The following is a 17,934-nucleotide window of genomic DNA, read 5'->3' as shown; positions in this document are numbered from 1 at the left end:
AGAAAACGTATGGTTTCCATTGATAAAGATATCTACATGGGATAGGCAAAATAATGTGAACACTTGTACTTACTTGGGAATGGTTTATTAATAAGCAGTTGGACTCACATTTGTCCATAATACAGCTGTGATTCTTCTTGGAATACTGTTATGTAATGATGGTATAGTTTCAAATGGTAAGTTACACCAATCTTCAATTAGAACTCTATTAACTCCTGTAGTGATGAGGCAGGCGGAAAGCTGCTCTGGTGTCTGCACTCCAATACCGCCCACAAGGGTTCGATAATGTGCAAGTCCGGGGACTGTGCCTTATGCAGTGTCACTGTCCAGTACACTAACTCACTAATGTAAACTAAATGGATACATTTAACTAGTCCATACAGTCTACTAATAACATTCTGAGATAAAGAACTACAAAATTTTTCATACTAGAATAAAACTCATCTCCAGAATTGTAAACATTAGTGACCCTTTGGCCGCTTAAATTTCACCCAGACTGAAGACACTGACAAAATTTCTTTAATCATCTACTGCTTTCTTCCTCCACAACTTTGTCATCTGACTGCAGAGTTTTAAGCCCTAGACCATGATTGTAAATTTAGGATTTTTTAAATATTTCATATTAAAGAAATCTTTATGATGCATTTTCATCACATTATTATACAGATTAATTTTATACATAGCTGGTACCTTGTCTTTTGTACATCATTTTTACGTTGCAAGTCACAAATGCTGGATGCTAGTATAGTTCACAACTTCATTCTTCATGTATGTGCATTACTGATTTAGTCAAATGACACTCAACAACATTACAAGAATTTTATACCACCACATGTAAATAATAAAATAACGTTATAAACTATTTATGCAGAGACTAATCTTTTCATGTAAGTGTGGTGGGCTGTCTTGGCATACCACCATTGTACAAAGTGTCCTTGTTTATAGCAAATTTCTACTTTGTTTAACATTATGTCTTGAGCTAAACATGTAGGTAACTTTGTGTGTCAGATGGCATATCATTTGTTGATAAATAATGTCTGTACTTGTGGATATTTTCACTATAAACAAAATTATATATTCATTATATATAGACTTGAAGATGCATTTTCATCACACACCATATATAGCAGTTATCTGGGTATGGTGTAGTTTACACTAGCTTAACATACATGGTTCTAACCAAATACTTTACAGAAATCAAATGATGTAGACGACTGATTTAAACAACTTACAGGAATTCAGATGGATGTCACCTTTTACAACCCTTGATATTTCGCCATTTATGCCTTGAAAATGTTTGGGTGATCACCTGTTGAAATATTGGTGGTTGTCGAAGACATCACATAGCTGCACTCCTCTATGTTGTTTAAACAATTTTTATGCAGTAGAAACTCTCGTTTGAAACAGAGAACTGGTGTTTATCAGTAGTATTTCTCTATTGTTCAGTTTCCTAATGGTGTTCTAAAGATTTTTTCGGCCTGTTTTCTCAAAAGAAAAGTTAATTATATTAAATTATGTGCATTCCCATTGTTACAATTGTTCAGGTGTCGAAGTTACATGTACTGCGTAATGATGGGTACAAATGAATAACAATAGGAGTAATTTTTTGTCTTTACTTAAGAAACAATATCCTGTAGAAAGCTTTGTTTTATCCACAGATGTTCATGTAACTAGCAGCTTTATGTTAGCATCTGTACAAGTTGATGGTGGTTTTTACGCTCAGCGAAGTATTTGGGAGTGTTCCCATCTTTATCGCTCGCCAGCCTGTCGGCTCCCGCTTCCAGCAGTGCAGCTGCAGTCTCTGTGTGGCCACGATCTGCTGCAAAGTGCAGCGGCATACACCCACAACAATTGCTGGCATTTGGGTCAGCACTGGACGCCACAAGCAACTGCACCACACCTGTATGGCCGTTGTATGCAGCCTTGTGCAGAGGTGTCTCCTGCCATGTGTCTCTGGAGTCCACCTCTGCTCCACCCTCCAACAGGCACTTCACCACCTCCACGTGTCCTTTGGCAGCTGCATAGTGCAGAGCGGTCTGCCTCAACACATTCTTGTCCCTCACCCCCACATCCGCCCCCGCAGACAGCAGTTCCTGCAGCTCCTCCACCGTCCCCTCCTGAGCTGCTCGAATCAACCTCTTGGCTTTCTCTTCTGCAGACAAGTTCCTGCACAAAACATCAAGGCTCTTATGCTTATAATCTCTCAGTCTCACTCACTCACCATAGTTTTCTATGTGTTTGTGCATGCAAATTAATACACATGCATCCATCAGAAGATACATCCACTGTAACATGTATGCACATCTGCACACAGTCTCACTCTCAAACATCAAAACCCTCCCTAGCATACACACAGACAATCTCACATGCTCATGCTCTGTTTGACTACACTCTTGAGGCTGCTATGTTTGAGAATGCAGCAGAAAAACCTGTAGGCTCCGAGTGTAAATCAATATTTCATGCACTTGTGGACTTTACCATTACACATTCCTGTAAGCCAACCTTGGCTTCCTGGACACTCTGTATGCCTCACGCCATAGATGTAAGTACTGAGAGGGAAAGAACCTTGCCATTGATACATGATATTACTGCAGTGAGCCAAAGGGACCACACCTACCCCCTAATACCTTTAATTGTGTGTTGATGTGGTGAGGAGTAAAATGAAACAAATTCTTTATAACCCAAAGACATTTGAAAACGCAGTCTTTTTCTTATACTGCCAAAGGAGGTGGTACACCAAGTTTTCATAAATATTATATGCACATGTATATGGTTATGTCATAGTTTAAATTAAAAATGAGTCTGTACAAACAAATTAAATGAACATTAGCTCATACAGTTCAAATCAAATATTAGACACTGATCGTAAATCTTATTATTCTCACAATTATGTCAAACGCTTCATGATCTTTCCTATCAAAGGGCAAGCTAGATAAATTCTGAACGACTCTACACTGGCCAACCACTGAAATGGTTTTGACCACCCCTCTCAGATTTTTAGGTGTGGCGCTGGTGTAGATGACGTGCTTTTGCGTTGTTCCGCAGTCACCAGTTTGTACACACCCACACAATGACATGAAATATTAAAAATAACAATACTTCGTTTTAAAAGACATGGAATACTGACACTGGTCGAAGTGATGGGCACAGTGCTAGAAATGTGAATCAAATGTAAATTGCGAAATGGGCCACTTTGATTTGAAGCAACCAAGATGGTTCACATACAGGCATCTATATCCATATCTACCACAAGAGTTTGTGATAATATTCATGAGAGTTGGCAGCGGTGCCTTCCTTCAGTGCCATGGTTCGATGTATGGTTTATAGTAAGTACACTGTGTGTGTGTGTGTGTGTGTGTGTGTGTGTGTGTGTGTGTGTGTGTGTGTGTGTGTGTGTGTTTATATATATATATATATATCCCTGTAAGCCAACCTTGGCTTCCTGGACACTCTGTATGCCTCACGCCACAGATGTGTGTGTATATATATATATATATATATTATAAAGAAAATGTGGTTAATTTGTATTGGTCATGACATGAAAAATACGTATATTTGTACTGTGTGTGATTTATTTTAAAATTTGTGTGTAAATTGCATCGTTGTTTATTTTGTTGCATGGGTTCAAGGATGCTGGAGCAATGGCGGCGGATTTGCTATGGCAAGGAATAGTGTCAATGAAGCTGATAACCATATGCGCCACGTTACGCCAGACTAGAAGAAATCGTCATAAGGGGAGAGGCCTTTAATCATTATTAAAAAGATACTGATTTGTATTGTAAAAGAAAAAACGAAAATGTTTTATATGATTTCAAATCTTTATCAGTTAGTTGCGTGACTGTCTTCGCTACATTAACTTTAAACTGATATGTTGAAGTATCAGAGTTAGTGTTATTACGTCTGTTTCAAGAGTGTTTTTGTGCTTAATGCCTATTATGATAAACGCAATACAGATCATTTTACTGAGAAGAAGAACTGTTAGTTGATTGAATATGGCTGTACTAAAAATCTTCAGAGACATTGGACCTGCAATGTAAAGAACCTGTGGTTACAATTGAAAATGAGAGACCAGCACTAGAATTGGAATTTCTTGTTGCGCATAGCAGTTATCATAACCATTTTTTTACGTCTTTCACTGTGAGATGTAATTAAAAGGAGTTCCTTATTCCTAACCTTTTACGTTAATTCTTCAACCTTTTTCGTTAATTCTTGCTTAGTATAAGGGTGATTTCTCCACTCTGATTGAAGAATGTACTTCAGTTCACCGAATGAGGTGGCGCAGTGGTTTGTATACTGGACTCTCATTTGGGAGGACGACGGTTCAAACCCCCGTCCGGCCATCCTGGTTTAGGTTTTCCCTAATTTCCCGAAATCGCTTCAGACAAATGCCGGGATTTTTCCCTAATCCGATGGGACCGATGAACTTGCTGTTTGGTCCCCTACCTGTACTTCGTTGTGCGTGACAATTGCTATTCTGACCAGAGCTATGCTTCTCCCATTTCTAGTTCATTACATTTACTCTATCAAATTATTGGCGTTGCAGATTTGGGCGTAATAGAACTCTGTACAACTTTTGTCTGTTAGTAATTATCTCCTACCAACCAGCTTTCAATTGATTGGTCAACACTATGTAGTCAGCACAGAATTATTTGTATTACTCCTTGTGAATAACTGGTGCCCACGTAATACCGTCAAATAAAATCTAGATGGTGATTTATCTAGCCTGCGTTGATTGGGATGTGTCTGCTAGGGAACTCCAGTGCCACGAAACTAATTTGTATACAGAATTGGGGGTTGGTCTTCGTCTTCCATCACTTTCAGCACCATTGTTGAGCTCTAATGTCTGACTCCCTGTCATACTAGTGTGCACTGTAGCTTTGTGGTAGCAATGGCAGGCTTATTGTTGTCACATCAGACTAACCGTCGTACCACTTCCTGCGGCTGTCAGCAAATGTGGTGGGCAGCGAAAGGAATGCTGATAAAAATATTACCATTTTGTGCTGATCAAAACTTCTTGTGTCGACAATCTTCATCACTGCAAGTGTTACCTTACTTTTATGCTCCTGTCAACAGAAAACATGCTTCCTGATTATATTAAACTGAGAGGAGCTCTTACATCCACGAGCTGGGATGTTTTAATAGTTAATTTTCGCTCCTGTTACTTCGGTTTATGTTGTTAAAATTTCTTTAGTTTCTGACATATATTCCTTGTTGAAAATCATACTGATTTCATTTGAATATTCCTAACATATCGTTTTTATGAAGAAAACGTCGATAACTTATGTTTAGATACGGGTTCCATGTCAGTTGCGTGTAACTTGGCAAACAGCGCCATCCCTATCGGATCAGGATTTCTACGGATAATTGTTAACCCTGATTCTGGGGGCCTTCTATCATGTTGATTAGCTTATCACACACGGTGTCTAAGGTCGCGAACGGTCGGCTATGTGTAATTTGTATGTAAGATATATTCTATATCTGCATGTTCTAGAAATAGGTCCGACATACTCGTAATTGCACTGTACTACGTTAGTATGGGCGTAGTCTCTCTCTCAATAGCAGTTTTTAGTCTGCTATTTACTAGGCATGCTGAAATTTGTAATCCGTTGTGAGCAACGTCATCAGTCGACAATCTTGCAGTGACAATCTTAGTTCTTCAAAATCTCTAGGAAATATTGCTTCAGCTGGAAATTTATTATATGTGCAAGAGACATCTCTGCCAATTATCGCTAACAGCTACTCAAACAGTTTCGGCGATATTCCATCAATGCATGACTTTTTTAAGACGATTTGATCATTTCTTGTTTGGTGAAAGGAAGCAGATTCTCTGTCAGTACCTTACGCAGTAGTTCTGGCTGTAGCGATAGCCTCCGGCTGCTCTTCTTGTCTCTGGATTCGGTTACACTGAGGTGAAAAGAGTCATGAGATAGATACGCATATATGCAGATGGTGGCAGTATGGCCTACATAAAGTATAAAACAGCAGTCCATTGGTAGAGTTGTCATTTTTATTCATCTACTTAGTGTGAATAGGTTTGCGAGTTCATTATGACCGCACGGCGGGAACTAGACTTTGAACACGGAATGGTAGTTTGAGCTAGACATTTAGGACATACCATTTCGAAAATCGTTAGGGAATTCAATATTCCGAGAGCCACACTGTGAAGAGCGTGCTGAGAATACTGAACTTCAGCCATTACCCCTCATCATTGACAAAGCAGTGGCAGACGGATTTCTCTTAAAGACCGAGAACGGTGGCGTTTTCTTTACATTGTCAGTGCTAACAGACAAGAGAACTTCGAGAAATAACCACAGAAATCAACGTGGGACGAGCAACGAACGTATCCGCTAGAACCGTGCGGCGATATGTGGTGTTCATAGGCTGTGGCAGCAGACGACCGACGCGAGTGCCTTTGCTAACAGAACGACATCGCCTTCAGTGCATCTCCTGGGCTGACAGTGTATTGGTACGAACCTAGCCGACTGGTAAGACGAGTCCCGACTTCAATTAGTAAGAGCTGATGGTAGGATTCGTGTGTGGCGCCGACGCCACTGAGCCATGGACCTATGTAGTCAACGAGGCGCTGAGCAAGATGGTGGTGGATTCAAAACTATGTGGGCTGTATTTACATGGAATAGATCGGATCCTCTGGTCCCACTGAACCGATCGTTCACTGGAAATGATGAAATTCGTGTACTTTAAGTCCATCTGCAGCCATTCATTGACTTCGTGTTCCCAAACAACGATGGAATTTTTATGGATGACAAAGCGCCGTGACACTGGGCCACAGTTTTTCGAGCCGGCCGGTGTGGCCGTGCGGTTCTAGGGGCTTCAGTCTGGAACCGCGCAACCGCTGCGGTCGCAGGTTCGAATCCTGCCTCGGGCATGGATGTGTGTGATGTCCTTAGGTTAGTTAGGTTTAAGTAGTTCTATGTTCTAGGGGACTGATGACCACAGATGTTAAGTCCCATAGTGCTCAGAGCCATTTGAACCATTTTTGAACAGTTTTTGGCGATTGATTTAAAGGACGTTCCTGACAGTTCGAGGGAATCGTTTGGCCTCTCAGATCGCCCGACATTAATCTCAGCGAACATTGAGGAACATAATCGATGCGTCAGTATGTTGTAACGCCGTTTCCTTTGGACGCAAAATTGAAAATCTAAAATAGTACACAAAACCCAATAAAAGTCCTAAAATCCAAGATCCCAATTTCAAGTCCCACTGGAACAGCATCACTTGAATAGTAGCAAGTACCAGGTGATCAAAAAGTCAGTATAAATTTGAAAACTTAATAAAGCACGGAATAATGTAGATAGAGGGGTACAAATTGACACACATGCTTGGAATGACATGGGGTTTTATTAGAACCAAACAAAAAAAAACAAACAAAGTTCACAAAATCTCCGACAGATGGCACTGGACAGCAAAACGTCAGTGACTGCGCATGACAATCGTGACGGGTGATAGGTACACCGATATGTTACACAATCGCATCATTCCCAGCCTAGCTGATAAACACCTGCTGGAACGTATGATGTTTATGCAGGATGGCGTTCCACCGCATATTGCTAGACGCGTGAAAGATCTCTTGCACGCGTCGTTTGGTGATGATCGTGTCCTCAGCCGCCACTTTCGTCACGCTTGGCCTCCCAGGTCCCCAGACCTCTGTCCGTGCAATTATTGGCTCTGGGGTTACCTGAAATCGCAAGTGTATCGTCATCGACGCCAATGCCTCAACATAACTCCGGACATGCTTTACAGTGCTGTTCCCAACATTATTCCTCGACTACATCTTTTGTTAAGAAATGATGGTGGACATATTGAGCATTTCCGGTAAAGAACATCATCTTTGCCTTGTCTTACTTTCTTATGTTAATTATTGCTATTCTGATCAGATGAAGGACCATACGTCGGACTTCTTTGAACTTTTGTATTTTTTGGTTCTAATAAAACCCCATGTCATTCCAAGCATGTGTGTCAATTTGTACCTCTCTATCTACATTATTCCGTGATTTATTCAGTTTTCAAATTTATTCTGACTTTTTGATCACCTGGTATATAGAAAGAAAATCCAATATAAAGTGACTTAATGTTTTGAAAAGGAAAAGAAATAGAATCCATTAGTTTCAAATTAAAATAAGAAAAGATCACAAAGTAGTGTACTTACAGATCACGGAACAGAACGAGTGAACTCCTCTTTGAGGACACTGCGTAATAAAGAAGAAAAAAGTCATACATTGTTATTGTGCTGCTAGCGCTTGCTGGATCAGGTTGTATCTCAACGTATGCTCTTATACGTAGGCGCGACGAGATTGTTTTTGTGCATTTTGGAAATTTTGCGATCTGCTAGGAATCAAACTTGAAATAAGTAGATCATCAAACTTGAGTATATCATTACAAAAAGCGAAGAGAGGAAGAGATCCGAACTTGTTTTAAATTGATTATCATACAGGGAGAATTGAACTTTGCCCCGAAATAATACACTGTTAGCAATTTTCCGACATAGCAAGTGAACATTGGCACTGAATTGTGAGAAAGTACTGAAGTTTCCTTAAAGTAGCAAATGAAATCTATATCTTGTTACAAACTCCTTGACTGAAAGTTACGCAATTAATTCCACCCATCCTATGGAAAAGTTACTTCCTTAATACAATGATAGGACGCGAATAGTAGAGAATAAACCAGCATAAAGTGGATTTACTGTGTGACATTTCTTTCAGTCCATTTAATATTGTGTGTTTACGAAATATTTATTTGTGCGTCGACATAGATTAATAACGGAGCGCAGCATGCATAAATATTCTTTGCCGCGTTAGACAGTTATCGGACCAATTCGAACTATTAAGCTTACGTAAACTGAAAACCTTAGGGGAGAAGCTATTGCCGTACAGGGGCTGTAGCCATAAATAGTACAAGGATAGTCATTGGCGTGCAACTACGGGTAGCTGTGATCGTACACGTCGGGGAGCATATAATTATTTGAACTGGTCGGTATCATTAATACGCACTCGGCGTGAATAGAGTGCAGCAGGACAGATTTTTTATGTAATTCTCCTCATAAGACAATATTACCGCTAGTTAGTCGCAGCGCGAATTTCATCAACGAACATTTCTAATGTATCTTGAGAGCAGCAGTTACAATGTGCACAACATCCTGCATCGGTAATACATTCGCAGTTATGGAGAGCATAGGCAGCACGGCTCAATATTTCTGAAGGGGACTTCCATCGGCTTCGCCGAGCAAGAGGAGGTTCGACACGATATTAGGAGGTATGTCATGGCTTTTGTAGCGTAGTGTATTGTGTGATAAAAGGCATAGAAATGTGTCTTGAAATTTCTTCCTGCGTCTGACGTTGTATTTCGTTCTTTCCTGTTAACTGTTCTACTGGTGCTTCGTTTGCGCTTTTACTTTACTGATACCGTGTAAAGCCGATGTTTGTAATTACTTCCACTTACACTTGCCTCACTTGTGAAAACTATTATGCAGTTGTCTGATTAATCCTCAAAAAATTGCGTTGTTTGTGATCCATCTGTTGATACTGGCCGTGGATATACGTGGAATAATAAGGATTTTTGCCATTCTGTGCGTTTCTTTACGAATTGCATTAGGGTTCGTCTGATTTTGTTTTCATAAATCTAGCCACCAGTGCATCCCTGTTTGGAAACGTGGAAAAAAATTGTCTCAAACAGCGCTTGTGATATGCAGTGATTTGGTAAGCTGCATGGCTACATTTCAGACTTGTCGTTCTACCTTCCGTCTTCCACGTCTTTTGGTTTGTTTTGTGCGAGTATTTTAATTTATTGTGCGTACATGTTTCCTAAAAGGAAGGGCGTTGTCTTATCGTTGGCAGACGAAAGTCCTTGAACAATTAAACAAAGGCATAGCTAGTAAGCGGTTACATGAGAAGTTTTGCGTGGGAACATCAACAATTTGAGACATAAAAAGAGTCCTCAGTTTTAAGCTTTGTGTCTCCTTCAGAATGGAGTTCGTCGAGAAAAGGGATGACAACAGCAGAAAACTAAATGATTGAAGAGGCCATATCCAAGTGGTTTTGCAGCAGTTTGCAAGATATCAAAACTTTTATCCTAGAAAATGCACAGTTCGTCTTCATTAGCAACTGGCTGACTATAGAATTTCAAGGGTAGGCACGATATTCATAAACCAGATTTAAGTGGTGAAGTAGACCCAAAAGTAAGAAAAAATTTTATTGAAAAATTCAAAATTAGTGGAGAATCTTATGACAACTTCTATACAATGCAGATGAGAAAAGCCTCACTTGGAAGGCTTTACCTGACACCTGTACTTCTGAAACGTAAACTGATGCTCCTGGCCAAAGGATTAGTAAAGACCGTGTGACCATGTCGAACGTTAAAGCCTCGTATGATCGATCAGAGGACCAGAGGCCCAGATTACTGCTGCTTTGTTTTGGAGGGGTACTATTCAGTTTTCGTATCTGAAGTAGAAAATAATAACAAAAGGCCACAGGGGAAGGAGGCAGTAAGGTGATGTAAAATCTGTACAATGCACCCACCCATCAAACAGAAAGCTTCTTGTTAGAAACGATGGTCGTTTCAGAACTCTCTTCCTGCGGCCAAACGTTAACACACTTGCTGCACCCAATGGACGAATGAATCTGTTATCGAAACTATGAAGCAGGATTACAAGAGACATCTGCTGAGGAAGCTTTTGTCAGAAGATGGAAATGAAGAATGCGTTCTGGCTCATCACCAAAAACTAAATATAGCAGTCTGCTCTTACACGGTGGCGGAAGCATGGAATTTGGTAAAAACAACAACGTGCAAAACAGCGTGGAGTAATGTGAAAGGCGTGTCATCCAGACTGGTTCAGAAGGCAAAGATAAATAGAAGTAGTGTGAAAAAGGAAGGGGATTAACGAACCAGCAGATGACGAAATATCACTTGAGGACATAAGAAAGAACCTTCTGAAAATCCATGGAGGTTCCGATTGCAGTGCAGAGGATGTATGAGTGGCTTGTTTGCGATTCTTTTGACCCTGGATTACAAATTCTCAGTCACGGTGAAATCGTACAAAACGAAAGGGAAGATACTGACGGTCAGGATGATGAAACATTCGCTGAACCAGATGGGGTACTATCAGCGGATGAGGTGCTGGCATGTCTTGACACTACGCTAACATGGTGGCCGGTGTGAGACCATATAGCAGATGTTCACCGTCATGTGAATGCGAGGCTTGGCTGCACGAAAACGACTGAAGACAACAAAACAACTGATTCAGTCCGCTATGTCCAAGAACCGACGCTGTACGTGTCATTAAATTGATGTTACAGTAGAATACATATCCAAATATCGCTTTTTTTAAAGTAAATCACTAGTTTTCAGGATTCATCCAATTATTTGGATTAGCCAGATCAGATCCAGAGTTCTTTTGTATTTTATAGTAGTGCATTTTTAAAGGAAGTGCATATCCCATACATAGGCAATGTATCACAGAAGATTGCAAATGTTTTCAAAAATCACAGAGTAAAAATTGCGTTTTCTACAGCTAATAAACTACAACAAAAACTAATACTTAATATAATGTGTAATCATGATCCATATTCAGACTCTGGAATATAGAAGGTAACATGCCAGGAGTGCTCCAAGTTCTACGTAGGACAAACAGGCTGAAATTTCAACACCAGGTACACAGAGCACATTAGAGCATATACACACACAACAAACACACTACAGCAGCAATAGCAGCACACATACATCATACAGAACACCCATTTGGAAAAATAGAGCAAAATGTCAAACTACTCCACCAACTAAATAAAGGACACAAAATGGATTTACTTGAAGAACTGGAGATATATTCACAATGCAGAAAATGTGAAGATAAAATATTAAATGAAAAACTTGAAAGTGAATCAGTGAATTTCTTCAGATGTATCGACAATATACTTAAATAAAAATAGTAAAACATAGAAATAAGCACAATTGTAAAATAAATATAAGTAATTTATGAGCTAAATTAAGATTAATAATCTCTGTACAAAAACATATAATCTGTGGAAGACCTATAATGTTATCTCTGTGGACTACCTGTAAGAAGACCTTTGTAACTGTTTTTGTTTACATAAGATTTTTCTGTGTGTAAAGTGTTCATCAAATTGTCTGCGATGTTTAGTGTGTGTGAGACTCTGCACAAATGAACCATTAGAAAACTGTAAGTACAAATTCTTCTAAATTTCGCCACTAGCTTCACAAAAAGAATTGATACCCAACTAAAAATTTGCGTGGTTCTTATATACTGCAGTAAAAGTCAACGAAATGAAGCAGACACACACACACACACACTGACAACATCAAAAGAAATGGCTTAATACACACAAAAAACGCACTTGAAAATGGGAATTCTTTCTCGAAACGCGTCGTGCGAAAAGTAGCATAAAGAAAAATCGTGACTGGTAGCAGAAGATTTATTTATTAATAAACAAACCTATTGTTTCTACAGTCGCAGGCTTTCAAAAACCATTTATAAAGGATCGAATGAGATTTAAAGGAATTTGTTGCTATAGTGGACATTAAGTTAGTACAGAGGACAATAGGAAGAAAATTGCGGTAGTAGCCGGCGATTTGTGTGCTGCTTACACATGATTTCTCGAAGGCAAGAACGCACAAAATGTCTCAAAAATGGATTTCCAAAGAGCAACAATCCAGACTTGTATGAAGCGTAGGGCTATGTACGTGTGAGTTTGTAATAAAGGATATTTGCATCCAAACATCTCATGAATTCTGAGGTTTTTAGAGATCAGTTAGTGACTCCAATACATGGCACAGGAAAGTTCATCATTTGTGCCCTAGCACAAGGGAACAAGGTGCCATTTACTGGATGATTGTAGGTAGAGAGCTATAGAGAAATTCTAGAGGGCAGAAATTTGAGTCCTGTTCCTCCAGTATTTAAGTAGAGTGCATTACAGTTACACCTCGTCCTGTGTTTGTGTGTTTGTGTGTGTGTGTGAGAGAGAGAGAGAGAGAGAGAGAGAGAGAAGAGAGAGAGAGAGAGAGGAGAGAGAGAGAGAGAGGGGGGGGGAGGGGGAGAGGGGGGAGGGGGAGAGTGAGGGGCAGGGGGAGAGGGAGGGGGCAGGGGGAGAGAGAGGGAAGGAGGGGAGGGAGAGAGAGGGGGGAGGTGGAGAGAGGGGGGAGGGGAGAGAGGGGGAGGGGGAGAGAGGGGGGAGGGAGAGAGGGGGAGGGGGAGAGAGGGGGGAGGGGGAGAGAGGGGGAGGGGGAGAGAGGGGGAGGGGGAGAGAGGGGGAGGGGGAGAGAGGGGAGGGGGAGTGAGGGGGAGGGGGAGGGAGAGGGGTAGGGGCAGGGAGAGGGGTAGGGGGAGGGAGAGGGGTAGGGGGAGGGAGAGGGGTAGGGGGAGGGAGGGGGGGAGGGAGAGGGGTAGGGGGAGGGAGAGGGGTAGGGGGAGGGAGAGGGGTAGGGGGAGGGAGAGGGGTAGGGGGAGGGAGAGGGGTAGGGGGAGGGAGAGGGGTAGGGGGAGGGAGAGGGGTAGGGGGAGGGAGAGGGGTAGGGGGAGGGAGAGGGGTAGGGGGAGGGAGAGGGGTAGGGGAGGGAGAGGGGTAGGGGAGGGAGAGGGGTAGGGGAGGGAGAGGGGTAGGGGAGGGAGAGGGGCGGAGAGTGGGGGAGGTCAGTGGGGGAGGGAGGGGAGGGACAGCAAGGTGGGGAGGGAGGGAGGGAGGGGAGGGTGAGGAGGGAGGGGGAGGGAGGGGGAGGGAGGGGAGGGTGAGGAGGGAGGGGAGGGGGAGGGAAGGGAGGGGGATGGAGGTGAGGGTGGGGGGGAGGGGAGGGCGAGGGGGGGAGCATGGGGTGTAAGAGGAGTATGCAGCAACATCTTGCTCCATATGTGACTACAGCACTTTGTTTCCAAGGTGCTGCCTTACGCAACCTGACTATGCACCAAACCCCCTCCTGTGCGTATGTATCTCAAAAGTTATACCAAATTCTCTCTGCTCTGCTAAAGGATAATAAAATAGTTTAGTTAAGCTTATTTCACATCAACCCGGTAGCCGACAAGCCGGCACTGTTGCCGGGCCGCCTTTCCATACGTAGCCGGCAGCCGCACGACGTGCTGTGCCGTGTCTTGTGCGTATCTAGTTGACCTCGACTACAAATGGAGCACGACCAGCTATTAGCGTGGCATCTCTTGTACAGACGTTGACTGCATAGGGTCCAACCAGTCAATATGAGAAGAGACGAAGTGGCTGCATTCTTTGTTCTTTTTGGGGAATTACGGGGAGATGAAGATAAGATATTTAATTATTTTCGGGTGAGTTTACGAACTTTTACGATCTACATGCACGAATGAAGAGTTCCAGTCAAAGCCGTAATACATCCTTTCGAGAATGTATCCAGCAATTACCATCAGGTAAGTGGGAAAGAAAACAATAGTTAAAATTTTAAAAAGTTATTATCCTAAAGGACGTGTATTTTTATTATCACCTTAAAAAATTAAAACATTGGTTAGGCAATAAGAGACTCAATACTGAATTTCGAAAGAGTTATGAAACGCGGGGATCCGGTAGATGTTCCTGAAAATTGTTCTACTGCTTATTCGCAATACTGTTTGTCTGTAGTGGGTGGTTGACTAATTATTGCAGCATTTGTAGATTGTTGTTACTGATAGAGAAGGCAACTTGAGGTGTACGCACGTGATGTACTATGGTGAGTGGTTGTAATAACTTTTTCCAAAGGCTTTTTACGTTTCTTAATATCGGAGACAAGCTGCGTAACCCTTAAATGAAACTCGACTACCTCATCGTCATCAAATGTTTCCAAAGTTGGAACTGTCCCGCTAGAAAATGACATGCCGATTGGGTTATCTGTGTAGCACATTAATCAGCTCTACCTGGACAGCGTCAAGTTTCCTTTTTTTTTATTGCGTGGTTCTACTGTTTTAAAAGTACATACTTCCTTTGTGATAGTCTCATTACCACCATTTTCTTTATGCTGAGCGTCGTCAGTGACCGAAGAGATGTCATCAGAAAGTGATCTTTCCGTAAACTAATAATTGTCAGAGAGTGGGAGACTGTCGGCAGTCGGACGTCCTTTGTGATTTTCTTCAAAAACTGAAGCTGTTGAGTGTATATATACGTTCTGGGTGGCTCTCTCTCACTGCCAAATTTTACGGATGACTTACACGTCCTCTCACTTCTGTGGACGGAATCCATAATATTCGCCCACTTCATAATAAATTTGCCTGAAACAAGAATAGTATCTGAAGTGGTACATCACTGTACTATCCTTACAAAAAATTTAAATGGTTTTTCAGCCTGTCTGAAATAATAGCGTCATGTAAAGCGGAAAAGTTAGATGGTCTAGTAGTATAGAAGTTAATCTTTTTAGAAAACCAGTCAGTTTTGACCTCAATTTGGAGAGTACTGGAGGGCAGTAGGAGATCGAAAATTTATTATAAGTTATTACATACTAAGTTTCTGGTTTATTTCGCAATTTCTCCCCGAGATATGAAAGGCCGAACGTCACACTTTTTTCATGGGGCTATTTTTTCGCTCGACTCAGCTTTAAGTTACATATAAAGTTATATATAAAGTTATATATAAAGTTAAGTTATATATAAAGTTGGTAATGCAATATTTTCTTTATTATTTCATGTAAAATAACGTTGTACATGTCGTAGACTTGTTTCTTTCACGAAAATATTGCCGGAGATATGTCTCAATGTTGTCGAAAACCGTGGGCGCATTATGCAACGGTGCGCTATGGGTGGAACAAGTGACTATATTTCTACAAGTATTTAATTCGCGAAAGTACAACACTGCCACTGTTATTTGAGGATACGTACAAATGTCCGTACATAGCTTCATCAATAACTGTGATGATCATGCGGAACTTCTTTCTCATTTTAGACCACTGGGCACGGAATGGTCCTAATGTAGGAATGTTCACTTGATTTCTTCCGTTATTGTTTATGTTAGGTATACACTATCCACTTTTCCAGAAAGATATAAAAATGCACTTTTATTGAACAATTATTTTTTTCCATATATGTGGCCAATGGCTGTACGTTCACACATCTTCATTATAGTTCCACACTTGACATCCCCACAATCAGTAAAATAGACGTGTGCCAAGCTATTTGGTCTCTACGTTATGAATGTATGCCTCTACCGACCAACGACGACGTTGAAAATATTGCTGGAAAAGTTGAGCAAAGAGCAAATTTTCCTCACTGCATTGGAGCTGTAGATGGAAAGGACATTCGTATCGTCCAGCCATGTAACTCAACGTACTACAATTACAAAGGATATTCATCTGTAGTGTTGATGGTTGTCGCTGCCTGACAATAGATTTATCTAAGTAGATGTCGATAGTTATGACAAAATGAGTGATTCTATTATATTTAACGAATGTTCTTTGTGGAAATCACTGACGTAAAAAAAGTGGTAATTTCTGAAGACAGGGGCCTTCCTAGTACAGTAAGTCCCAAGGTATCTTATTTTTTTATTGGTGATGAAGCGTTTGGACTGCATCAAAACCTTCTATACTCTAGACACCAATTAACAGGTACTAAAAGAGTGTCCAATTATCGCCTGCCAAGAGCGATAGAATGGGATACTGACTAATAAATGGAGGATTTTCCTCAGAGCTATAAATTTAAAACCAGATTTTGCTCTTGGCATTCTCAAGTTGTGTGTTGTTTTGCACAATACCATTCTTAAAAAAGAAGGCTACAACTCTGAAGATACTCTGTCCATGAATAGACTTGAAAGTATAACAAAAAATGAATGTGTACGTGGGGGAATTTCTGCCAATAATGTCTGAAAAATGGCGACGGATTATTTTATGACACCTGAGATCTGTGAAATGGCAATTATCTAAAACTTATTGTACCACTGATGTAATTTTTTTTTGTATTTAACATAATACATAAAGATTTCTACTTACCATAGTCGTCTGTCTTTGTCACATATCCGTTCAAAGCCTTCACTCAGTTCTTTGCGAACTTCCATGCATTCCTTCATAAGTACGTTTCTTTCGTTCTTTCTTTCGCTTACGCCATAGTCCCGTTGCGATCGCAGGGTCAGCGCGGGTAGAACGGATTTGGCAAGGTTAGTTTTAGGGGTGGCCGGATGCCCTTCCTGCCGCCACACCATACCCCCCGGGACGGAATTAGTGTACCCCAACTGTCTGAGTCTAGTGTAATCCATGGAATAGTGCGAATGTGTTCAGACGTCTGCGAGCCGTGTAACTGAAGAGGGACGTGGGGACCAGCCCGGTATTCACCTAGCGGGATGTGGGAAACCGCCTAAAAACCACATCCAGGCTGGCCGGCACATCGGCCCTCGTCGTTAATCCGCCGGGCGGATTCGATCCGGGGTCGGCGTGCCTACCCGAGTCCAGGAAGCAGCGCTTTAGCGCTCGCGGCTACCCTGGCGGGTCATAAGTACCTACAGTCTTGTTCCACAGAACTGGTCGTTCCTCAACTACTGTTTTTTTCAATATCAGTCTCCACCATGACACAGTAGGCTAGTAATGTCCAGAACAGATTAAACCACCACAACAAAGGAAAACACAACTGGCCGGCACACGATAGTTGTCGGGTACATGTGTAGCGCTCTACTTTTCTGCGTGCCCCGCAACCTGCGCCGACACAGTGGGGGCCGCCGGCATCCCACGGCCTCGGTGCGGCTGTCGGCTGTCGTTTAGCCGTCTGTCGGTCTAGAGTGCAACGTTCCGTAAGCGCCTCACCCTGACAACCGGCTAGCCGGTGCCCGGTGCCGGGTGCCGGGTAGATGTGAAATAAGCCTTACAGGAATCTCTCCCATATAACTTATATTTACTAACATGATGGAAGCAAATGACCCAACAGAGAAACCTTGAAACCTGTCCTGCAATGAGACACGCTATGTCACAATGTAATGAAGTACCAGTTGTTCACACTGAATG

General features: G+C 41.7%; 1 protein-coding gene across 1 annotated transcript in view; it reads right to left on the bottom strand.

The window, feature by feature from the left end:
- Window positions 1–1,598: 1,598 nt before the first annotated feature.
- The window catches only part of LOC126412655 (ankyrin-1-like), a 50,447-nt gene continuing 34,111 nt past the window's right edge, over window positions 1,599–17,934 (bottom strand). Inside the window, exon 4 of the mRNA XM_050082355.1 lies at window positions 1,599–2,166. Within this exon, the coding sequence (XP_049938312.1) occupies window positions 1,680–2,166 (487 nt within the window). The 3' untranslated portion in view covers window positions 1,599–1,679. The remainder of the gene's footprint in view (window positions 2,167–17,934) is intronic.

Source organism: Schistocerca serialis, chromosome 7 (genome assembly GCF_023864345.2).
Source record: "Schistocerca serialis cubense isolate TAMUIC-IGC-003099 chromosome 7, iqSchSeri2.2, whole genome shotgun sequence".
NCBI classification, from domain to species: domain Eukaryota; kingdom Metazoa; phylum Arthropoda; class Insecta; order Orthoptera; family Acrididae; genus Schistocerca; species Schistocerca serialis.
This window is presented reverse-complemented; position numbering and strand designations above follow the sequence as displayed.